At 47.8% G+C, this 11617-nt stretch overlaps 1 protein-coding gene across 1 annotated transcript in view; it reads right to left on the reverse strand.

The window, feature by feature from the left end:
* NINJ2 (ninjurin 2) overlaps positions 1–9174 on the reverse strand; it is a 75484-nt gene extending 66310 nt beyond the window's left edge. The window contains exon 1 of the mRNA XM_055396162.2: positions 8672–9174. Coding sequence (XP_055252137.2) covers positions 8672–8848 — 177 coding nt within the window. The 5' untranslated portion in view covers positions 8849–9174. The remainder of the gene's footprint in view (positions 1–8671) is intronic.
* Between the last annotated feature and the right edge of the window lie 2443 nt (positions 9175–11617).

An 11617-nucleotide genomic window follows, 5' to 3' on the forward strand; every position in this document is an offset into this window, starting at 1 on the left:
TGGTGCGAGTGCTCCTTCATGGATCTAGGAGTGCCTCAGAGAAAAGAGGCCAGTCTTGGAGCCTCCATGCCACCTCCCCACATCCCCCTACCCCCACCCCCCACCCCCCAACATCAATCAGCCATGTAGATAAGCAGTGGCTCTGAAACTTCATGACCATCAGAATTACCAGGGAATGTGCTCGGATACATATTGCTGGGCCTCATGCCCAGGGTTTCTGATCTTGTAGATATGGAGGTGTTCAGTCACTAAGTCTTGTCCCTACTCTTTGTGACCCTCTGGACTGCAGCATGCCAGGCTCCTTCTGTCCTCCACTCTCTCAAACTGATGTTCATTAAGTCGGTGATGCCATCCAACCATCTTTTCCTCTGTTGCCCGCTTCTGCTTTCATTCTTTCCCAGCATCAGGGTCTTTTCCAGAGTCAATTCTTCACATCAGGTGGCCAAAGTTTTGGAGCTTCAGCTTCAGCATCAGTCCTTCCAATGTATATTCAGGGTTGATTTCCTTTAGGATTGACTGGTTTGATCTCCTTGCAGTCCAAGGGACTCTCAAGAGTCATCTCCAGCACCACAGTTCGAAGGAACTCAGCCTTCTCTATGGTCCAGCTCTCACATCCATACATGACCACTGGAAAAACCATAGCTTTGACCAGATGGTCTGGAGTGGGGACTGAGAATTTGCATTTCCAACAAGCTTCCAAGTGACTGGAGGTGGCTGCCCCAGGACCACATCTGAAAACCACCGAGCCAGAGCAGGGCAGAAAGAAAACCTGGGTTTGAGCCCTGGCGCTGCCACCCTCCTGCCCTGATGCTGTGTTTGACCTCGCTGAGCTTCAGCTTGTCCCCCGTTAAAGGCGGAGTCATGGTCGATGGGTGGGTGGGAGGTGGGTGGCAGGATTATTTGCTTCATGTATTTGAAGGACCCTTTCACTGTGCCTGTAATTTGAATATGTGGTTAGTCAGCAGACACCATATTTACCAAAGTGTTGTCTGCTGTCCATCGGATACCTGGCTCAGTGTGGTGGCTGACGTGGACAGATTGTGTGTGTGAGGATTCTAAGGTCCAGTTGAAGGACCTTAGAGGTCCTTCTAAGCCCTGCACCTTCTAAGGTCCAGGCCTTCATTCTGCTGGGTCTGCTAGGTCTGCCCTATTTCAATGCAGGTAGCCATTTCAAACTCGGCTATCATGGCAACCCACTCCAGTGTTCTTGCCTGGAGAATCCCAGGGACGTCAGAGCCTGGTGGGCTGCCGTCTATGGGGTTGCACAGAGTCGGACACGACTGAAGCGACGTAGCAGCAGCAGCAGCCATTTCAAACTCGGCTCTGGGAGGAAGTTAGGTCTTAGGAGGCATGGCCACGTTTTTCATCCTGGCCAACCCCTCTCCAGGGCCTCCATCTGAAAGCCCAGGTGCTTCTGCAGAGCTCAGAACATCATCCGTCACCAGAGTCACTGGTCAGTTTACCCCAGAGGAGGGTGACATGGCCTTCAAGGTCCATCATGGTCTGGTTCCAGCCTACCTTTATAATCTTATTTCTCACTGTCTTTTCTCCATTCACCATGTAGTCCAGACAAACTGGGCTACTTGTCCTTCCCCAAAGATGCTCCATGATGTTCTGCCTTTGTTTACACCGTCCTCACGGCTAGGATGTTCTCTGCTGCTCAGTCCTCCTCATGCTTCTGAGTCCACCCAGTGGCTGCCCCCTCCAAGAAGGCATCCTAGATCTTTCTGTCATCTGTCTGTCTGTCTAGCTATCACCTCTGTATCTCTCCATGTAATACAGTGATTTTTGCTTTCTTCTGTGGATGATAGCAGGACGTGTTGCTGGGGTCAGGCGTGAGATGTAACTCCATCAGGGACGCAGCCTCCACCACCAACCCCCGTTTATGTCTGATAGTGTCCCTCTGAAGGAGTTCAGTGGCCTGCAGGCCTGTCCCTGGACCTCACATTTCTGAAGTCTGTTCTCAGAACATTCTCAGATGTGAAAAGCTAGAGTTGAGATATTAATACTACATAAAAATTTTAAAAAGTGGAACAACCACTTCAAAGGAGAAACCAACTAACACAGATTAGTCAGCTGTTTATTTCCATGGTAGTCAGAGATGGGAAATAAATATACATGTATGTATGTATCTGCTGTGGCTCATGTTCACAAATTTCATTTGCATGTAGGCACAGCTACTTCTCTTATTTTTCTTTTTTAACTTGCAGGGTTTTTTTCCTACTCTAAATATAATATATGGGTTAGAAGAAAATGTGTAAAGGAAATAAAAATTAAAAATAAAAGCAAGAGAAGAAAATAAGTATTTATAAACCAGAAGTAGCCAATATTAACATTTTGGTATATTTCTTGTGAATAGTTTTCCTGTACATATTTATCCTATATGATTTTTTTTAAAGGCAATTGGGATAAATGTTTATATAGTTCTGTATAAACATTCTCTATAAATTAATTTTTTGACTTAAAATATAGTTAGCATTTTGCTATTCTTCCTTTAAACTTTTATTTTATATTGGAGTGCATGCGTGTTAAGTCACTTTATTTGTGTCAGACTCTTTGCAACTCTTTGGACTGTAGCCCATCAGACTCCTCCGTCCATGGGATTCTCCAGGCAAGAATGCTGGAGTGGGTGGCCATGCCCTCCTCCAGGGGATCTTCCCAACCCAGGGACTGAACCCATGTCTCCTGCATCTCCTGCATTGGCAGGCAGGTTCTTTATCACTTAAGTGCCACCTGAGAAGTCCCATTCTGGAGTATAGCTGATTAACAATGTTGTGATAGTTTCAGGTGGACAGAAAAGGGACTTAGCCATACACATACACTTATCCATCCCCCTCCAAACCCTTCCCGCATTTAGGCTGGTATTTGTTGAAATATTCTTCCCAAACACTGAAAAAAAATTACATGATATCTATTTTTAACTTTTTATTTATTTTTTAATTGAAGGATAATTGCTTTACAGAATTTTGTTGTTTTCTGTCAAACCTCAACATCCATGATAACTATTAATAGATGTGTCAAAATTTATTTGGGGCTTCCCGTGTGGCTCAGCTGGTAAAGAATCTGCCCGCAATGCAGGTGACCTGGGTTCGATCCCTGAGTTGGAAAGATCCCCTGGAGAAGGGAAAGGCTACCCACTCCAGTATTCTAGCCTGGAGAAGTCCACAGGCTGTATAGTCCATGGGGTCGCAAAGAGTTGGACACTGAGCAACTTTCACTTTGACTTTTCACTTTCAAAATTTATTTAACCATTCCTTCATTGTTGGTTATTCCATTTTTTAATATGAATAATATTTCAGTGAATATCCTTGCATATCTGAACATGTGTCTGGTTATTTTCTTAGGCTGATTCTAGAAGTGGGGTTACTGGCTCGTTTTTAAGCCTCTTTATATGTATGACCAAATTGTTTTCTGGATGTTTATTGTGAGATACTTGCCAAGCACTTTCTAGCCCTCCTGTTCATGAGTCACTTTTACCTTCACTCCCATTACATTCTGTCTCTTGCTGTACTACACTCCTTCTGTACTGAGTTTGCATTTGATATGTACCAGTCTTGAGGGCTTCTCTGAAAGCTAAGTTGGTAAAGAATCTGCCTGCAATGCAGGAGACCCCAATTAGATTCCTGGGTAGGGAAGATCCACTGGAGAAGGGATAGGCTACCCATTCCCGTATTCTTGGGCTTTCCTTGTGGCTCAGTTGGTGAAGAATCTGCCTGCAATGTGGGAGACCTGGGTTTGATCCCTGTGTTGGGAAGATCCCCTGGAGAAAAGAAAGGCTACCCACTCCAGTATTCTGGCCTGGAGAATTCCATGGACTGTATAGTCCGTGGGGTCACAAAGAGTCGGACATGACTGAGCAACTTTCACATTAGGAGGCTGTCTCCTATCATCCTCCTGTCTCCTTCCACCTCCAGCACAGGTAGGAAAAAGGGGGTTGAGGACTGAATCCATTTAGGGGAATGTGAAAGCTGCAGACGGAGAAGGCAATGGCAAGCCACTCCAGTACTCTTGCCTAGAAAATCCCATGGACGGAGGAGCCTGGTGGGCTGCAGTCGATGGGGTCGCTACGAGTCAGACATGACTGAGCGACTTCACTTTTCACTTTCACACATTGGAGAAGGAAATGGCAACCCACTCCAGTGTTCTTGCCTGGAGAATCCCAGGGACAGGAGAGCCTGGTGGGCTACCATCTATGGGGTCACACAGCGTCAGACACGACTGAAGTGACTTAGCAGCAGCAGCAGCAGCAAGCTGGAGAAGAGCTCAGTTTGGGAAGGAGAAGGGAGAGCATCTTGGTCTCCACACTCTGGGTGGGGATGCATCGCTAGTTCAAAGGGAAGAAAGGGCTGGTCTTCAGCTGTTCATGCATCCAGACTCTGGGAGCCAGGGAAGATGGAAAACAAGTCAAGTCCAGAGCCTGGGAGGGGGCAGTTCCTGTGATGCCTGGGTAGCGGCAGTCTGCCTTGAGGACCCAGTCACCTTTTCCCTCGCAGCTGGCCCACTGCAGCCATCTCAGGCTCACGGTCCTGGCCTGGGAAAGCACCTGCATTGCTGATTGCAGACGCTTTAATTCATGATTTTTAGATCAGCATTTCCCAAACTTCAGCTGTACTTTATTCAAGATTTCGGGTGTTAGTGAAAAGAAACCAGCAATACGCACAGTCACACACCACCTGATTCATATCACCCGAGCCATCACACTTCTCAACAATTAAGACGATGACTGAAACATTCAGGGTGTGCCTATGTTAGTTGCAAGGTCTGCCTTAAAGCGTATTATGCCACTTGCTTTAGCCTCATCTTAAGCAGTAAAAATTTTGAAATCACAGGTTTGATGGATTAGTTAGATATTCTGTAACACACACTAAAAATATAATGAAAACCGTGACAGGAGAAAATTGTCAGCCATTGCTAATACTTTTACTACCAGCTGGTGGTAATTGGACCACATCTTTGGGAAACAACTGTTTTAACTAAACAGTTTCTTTATATTATAGTTGACTGTGTATATTTCCTTCACTTAATCATAAGCTTTCCAAAGTCAGGTATCATGATTTCATTGGTGCTTTATTTGAGTGTTGAGGCTTGATAAATATTTTCCTTCCTTTGGTTTGTTTTGGTGATGGGATGTTGGTCAATAAGAGTTAATCTAGGTGTTTAACATAAGTGAAGCCTCTAAGGTCAGGATTATAAAGGGGAGAACAACATTTATATGGTCAAGGAAGTTGCCCTGGGGCTTCCCTCGTGGTGCAGTGGTTAAGAATCCACCTTCCAATGCAAGGGATACCAATTCGATCCCTGGTCCAGAAAGGTTCTGCTTGCCTCAGAGCAGCTCAGCCCATGCACCACAACTACTGAGCCTGCACACTCTAGTCCGTGCTCAACAAGAGAGGCCCTCACAATGAGAAACCCAAGCGCCACAACTAGAAAGTAGCCTCTGCTCACCAAAACGCAAGAAAGCCCACATGCAGCAATGTGCAGCCCATATCCAGCACAGCCAAAAATAAATGTTAAGAAAAAAATAATAAATAAATATGAAAAAAAAGCTTCCCTGGGACTTCCCTGGTGGTCCAATGGTTAAGAATCCGCCTGAATGCAGGGCATTCAGGTTCAATACCTGGTTGGGGAACTAAGATCCCGTATGCCATGGGGCAACTAACACCATACACCACAACTACTAAAGTCCACGTGCTGCAATGACAGATCCCATGCGCCACAACTAAGCCCCGATGCAGCCAAATAAATACGCAAGTAAATACTTATAAAATAAAAAGTAAATAAAATGGTAAAAAAAAAAAAAAGTCGCCCTGGTTTAAATACTGTGTCGTCATAATTTGGACTGGAGTGATCAGACTGGAAAACAGTAAGTCATTCACATTCTATCTGTCCTTCTTGGAATAAATAACACATCTACACATTTAAGAATTAGTCTTGGAGCAGCATTTAGCTCATGGAGAAACTGAACCCACTATACTGACCTCATGAAACAAGAGGAATTTTCCATATCCTGAAAGCACGGAGTGCAGTATATGGCCATTGATCAGAAGACACGAGTTGGATGAATGGATAAGGTGCTGATCTACAGTCAACAGAGCTTAACTACCCCTGGAAAACCGTCCTCAGACAGAGCAAGAACTGTTTACTCAGTACATGACATGCCGTGGTCTTTATACACATTGTTCCTCTAGATCCCATGCAGTAGCCACACGGGAGGAGAGGGTGGAATCCTGCCACCAGGTGACAGAGGCCCCACCTGTCCTTAACCACTGCCTGCCACCTCAGATGACTGCAGTTTCCTAAAAGATCCAAGACTTAATGTGACCCAGAAGCCGGTCAGGAATTTGTGGAAACTAATGGATAACCTTCTGACCAACCAAATAAACAAAGATGACCAAAGGGAAGTGTGACTAAGATTCCAGAATAAAAGCGTGTATTAAGAGAGGGAGAGAAGGGCACCCTTGTGTCAGGCACCTGCAAGAGGTGGAGACATTTGCCAGGGTCTGGTTGACCCTGCCTCCCCCGTAGCCTTACCTGCCTCTTTCTTTCTGAACCTCTCTCCCAAGTGCGGAGTTCTTAGCCTGTAATTTAGGATAGCTTAGCCCCAGTCGCACATAAGAAATTCATTCTTCAGAGACTGAAAATGAGCAATACTGCTTCTTCAGCTACTTAGGATCCAGTGGAGGCAAGAACCAGATGAAGTACAAAGAGGGTACACCCCTGGGTCAGAGACCTGGGTCGGAGCCCTGAGTCTTTCATGACCTTAGAGTTGATCCCCTCTAACTCATGGGAACTGTGGTGTTGGAGAAGACTCTTGAGAGTCCCTTGTACCACAAGGAGATCCAACCAGTCCATTCTAAAGGAGATCAATCCTGGGTGTTCATTGGAAGGACTGATGCTAAAGCTGAAACTCCAATACTTTGGCCACCTCATGCGACGAGTTGACTCACTGGAAAAGACTCTGATGCTGGGAAAGGTTGGGGGTGGGAAGAGAAGGGGACGACAGAGAATGAGATGGCTGAATGGCATCACCAACTCTGTGGACATGAGTTTGAGTGAACTCCGGGAGTTGGTGATGGACAGGGAGGCCTGGTGTGCTGTGATTCATGGGGTCACGGAGAGTCGGACATGACTGAGTGACTGAACTGAACTGAACTGAACTCATGGTTCATTTAACAGGTATTTTCTCCTATCCAAGTACTAACCAGCCCCGACCCTGCTTAGCTTCTGAGATCAGATGAGATCAGGCGTGTTCAGAGTTGTATGGCCGTAGACTATTTAACAGGTATTTTCTGAGCACAGGCTGTGTACTCAGTACAGCCCTGGGCACTAGGGATCCAGCAGCGAATAAACAGGAGGTCCTGCTGGCCTGGACTTCACATCCTAATGAGAGTGATTAGGTTGAATAAGCAATAAACAGGCAGTGTAACTGCTTCCCTGGTGGCTTAGATAAAGAATAAGGTAATAAGATAAAGGTAAAGAATCTGCCTGCAATGCAAGGAGACCTGGGTTCAACCCCTGTGTCTAGAAGATCCCCTGGAGAAGGGAATGGCAACCACTCCAGGATTCTGCCTGGAGAATCCCATGGACAGAGGAACTTTCCAGGCTGCAGTCCACTGGGTCGCAAAGAGTCAGATACGACTGACTAAACACGCACACGCAAGAACACATCAGGGGAGGCTCCTCCTGAGAGGGAGGAGGGAGATTATTTGAGCTGAGACCTGAATGTGTTAGGGAACCAGTCGAGGGCAAGAGACTTACTGGCGGAGGGAGCAGCCCACCCGAGATGGTACCGTATCTGGATGGATGACAAGGAAGAAGACACAGAGATGAGATGCTACTGCATCAGCTGTTTGGACAGTTTTTCCAGGCAATTCTAGGACCTCCCCGGTTTTGTCCCAGGAGTGGAGGAACCAAGGTGGAGGCCCCCTAACCCTACCCGACACACACTACAGCTCTGCTTCAATGTGAAGCATGTACTGGGGTGCTGCTTAAGATTTTGCTCAAAGAACAGATCCCCTGATCACAAATTCCTGATCTCCAGACTCCTCCGTCCTTCAGTTGTTGGACTCTGAAAAGTCCTCATCCAACCTCTATGGTCCGACTGTGTTCAGTAGACAGAGTCAGAAAGTACAAGTCCCAGCGACCTGACCCTCCTCACTGGAATCCCCTCTGCCTCCTCCCGTGGCGCTGGACTGGACTTGCTGATGCCCCCACGCCCACTGGACAGAGACTCTCTGTCCCGCACTGGAGAGCTTTATCCGGAGATGGGGGAACGGCCCCAGCTTCTTCCAACCTGTGCTATGCAGAGCTGGCCAGCTGCCCCCTCCCTAAACGCAAACTCCTCTCTTTCCTCTTCTCCAGAGCAGAACTGCCCGCAGCCCTCACAGAAGCTGTGGGGTTTGGGGGAAAGCGCTGGGAGGGATGTGCAATCGTCTTCTGGTAACAGCAGCATAATTAACTTTGACTGACACGAGGAAGCAGAGCCCAAGAGGGATTCAAACAGTCCCTTTCTCACACATTTCAGAAAAAGCGGAGAATCTGGCAGGGAGCCAGGGAGAAAAGGGATAAACTGGCGCGAGGGGAGAGTATCCAGTACCAGAATGTCCATCCGTGCTTCCCAGCCTCCCCCTCTGCCCCCGGCGCCTCGCCCCTCTGTCTCAGGAGGACTCACCTGAGGGTCGACGATCCCTCTTTCTAGTTCCATCCTGCTGCTCTCACCCGCCGGGCGCTGGTCAGACTGCGTGGGCTCCAGGCCCTGCCGTCTGGTCTCTGCCGTTTCCTCTGGGTGGAAGAGACCTCCCAGTGGCGGGACAGACATGCTGTCCACCCGTCTGATGTGGGTTGCCATGCTGGCCTCGGCCCCTGGGGAGTATACACGTGCATACACGTGTGTGTATGTGTGTATACTCCTGGCAGTGGCATATGGCACGTTGGCAGGTGGACTTTTGAGTCGGTGGCGACAGCACCATTGAACCCAGTGGCTCCAATGCCCCCAGGAGCTATCTGAGGTCACCCATCCTGCTTTTAGCAAGAGCGTTACTCCTGGCAGAGAAATCCTGTGGGTTTATCCCGGAAATTGAGAAACAGCCTGAAGACACCATCTGGCTTCCTGCTGGTGGAGCCAAATAGGGTCCCCAGTCATAAAGGCCAGGGGGCCTCCAGCTTATTTCCAAGATTAAGGCTCAGGGATTTCCACTTTCCTTAGTTCCCTCTGCCCCTAAAAGTTAAAAAAAAATTGTCATTTACCTAATAGGCCCGAAGCATAAGCCTTACTCTACTAAGTGTGTGAGCAATACATTTGTATTGACAGTTCGGTTGTCATTTTCTCCCTTGATTAGCTAGAAAGAGAGGAGGAAGAAGTTGTACTCTTAAATTCTGTTTATGCAAGGAGTTGCATTTCCCCTATTTTTAAAATAAAGCTACCAGGAATGAGTCTTTTTTTGGAAGGATTTTCTTCCTCTTGTTTACCTTAGAGCCAGAAACGCCTCTGGTTTGTTCCCAACGCTGGTTTTAGACACCAGCTTGTGCGTGTGTGGGCGTGAGAGGCCCCGTGGAATGTACAACCCAGTTTAATGGTGGGGGGAGAAGGGCAGAGTCACAAGTGTACTCCCACTACCCTCAAACACAGCAGTAAAAGGGCAATTTCTCTGCTTGTATGGAGTGATGTAATGTGTTTATAAGTCCCCTTCTTGCTGAACAGGTGCTGAGAGGGAGGGTGGACTGTGGGGTGAGGGCTGTATTTCCACCTAATCTAACAGACACACTTGCATTTAATTTAAATAGCAAACAGTCCAGCCGAGATAGAACACACAGTCTTGGGACTTCCTTCGTGGTCCACTAGCTGACTCTGTGTTCCCAGTGCAAAGGGCTCAGGTTCAATCCCTGGTCAGGGACCCAGATCCCACCTGCTACAACTACGTGTCTGCATGCCACAACTGAGACCTGGCACCACCACATAAATAAATAAATATTTTTAAAAAGAGAACGCACAGTCTTTCCAGTTTCCACTCCCGTCCCCCACAGGAGAGGGGTGTGGTTTCTGTATGCTTGTTGGCAGAGGGGTGATAGCCTGTCCATCTCTGCTAGTTTCTACTCTGGAGCTGCTAGGCAGAGCCTGACTGGGTCTGCTCCCGGGTCCTGCTCAACAGCCTTGGTGACTGGAGTCTGTGGCCAGAGTACCTCCTGGTCCTTCTCTCTTTGCTCTTAAGGACCCCAGGGGCTCCCTTGCTGACTCTCCCCATGTGGACTCTGGTGGTGACTGGACCACCTGAGACTTGCTATGACTCCCATGAGCTCCTCTCTGGGTGGTCTCAGATCAGCGGTCTCCTCGCCCCTCTCCCCACCCCCCAAGATGGTTCCCTCTGGAAACCCTCCTACCAGACACCTGGCTCTTGGTCCTGAGTTTCTGATGAAGGCCAGGCCCAGCCCCACTTCTGGTGAAGAATGTGCTTTGATAGAACTGCTCCAGGTTGGTGCAGGGGCAGCCTTTAGGGTGACTTCCTTCCAGACCCCAAAATGGGAGTGAGAGACAGAGTCCACCATCTGCTGAGCCTTCCTTCCACAATCTACGGCAACATCCACCCCCGCAGCTCCACTACGGTGCCACTGAGTGACCGACACTATTCTAAGCACTTCAGCACTCGCTCAGTCGCTCGGCTCTCGTTACAGGTCTGCAGGGCAGGTGATACCACGACCCCTGTTTCACAGTCGAGGAAACAGAAGCACAAAGAGGTTACGCTGCCCAGGGTCGAACCAAGATTTGAACCCAGGAGATCTGGATTCAGAGTCATGCTCCCACCCGTGATTTCGGCTCAGAGAGGGGAAACTGGGACTCACCTCTGAACACCGGCCTTCTCTTTCTCTGCTTCCCTTCTTCCCATAACCCACATAACCTTGAGTCAGAAAAGGTGGGCTTTCTCTTCTTTTTCTTTCTGTTTGATTGGGACTTGCCTTATGTGGAACACCCTTGATAATAATTCAAAAAGGAAATAAAGACATTTAGAAGATCCTCATTCTTGGGACTTCTCTGGAGGTCCAGTGGTTAAGAATCCCCAGGGTTCCACCCCTGGTCAGGGAACTAAATTCCATATGCCACGGGGCAACCACTGAGCCCGCATGCCACAACTGAGACCTAATGTACGTGTGCTCAGTCACTCAATCGTGTCCGACTCTTTGTGACCCCATGGAATGTAGCCCGCCAGGCTCCTCTGTCCATGGAATTTTCCAGGCAAGAATACTAGAGTGGGTTGCCACTCCTTCCTCCCGGGGATCTTCCCCACCCAGGGACTGAAACTACATCTCCTGGGGCTCCTGCATTGGCAGGCAATTCTTTACTACTAACCCCACCTAGAAAGACCCAATGCAGCCAAATAAATTAATATTTTTTAAAAATCCTTATTCTCAACAAAACCTGGCTATCAAAAATATAGTCTCAGTGGAAAACCTTATTTTGAATGTAAGAAGCAAAATATCAGTTATTCCTTTTTCCTTTCAGTTCTGTTTGTAACAACTTCAGTCATCCTTTAGACAATATGATACATCTGGCTAAATAGAGGGGAAATCAGAACCAAAAAATGCAAAAGAGAAAAGCACCTGAAGATATTTTCCCTCCAAACCC

Source organism: Moschus berezovskii, chromosome 6 (assembly GCF_049115385.1).
Source record: "Moschus berezovskii isolate FMDL1 chromosome 6, NW_MosBer_1.0, whole genome shotgun sequence".
Taxonomy (NCBI): Eukaryota; Metazoa; Chordata; class Mammalia; order Artiodactyla; family Moschidae; genus Moschus; species Moschus berezovskii.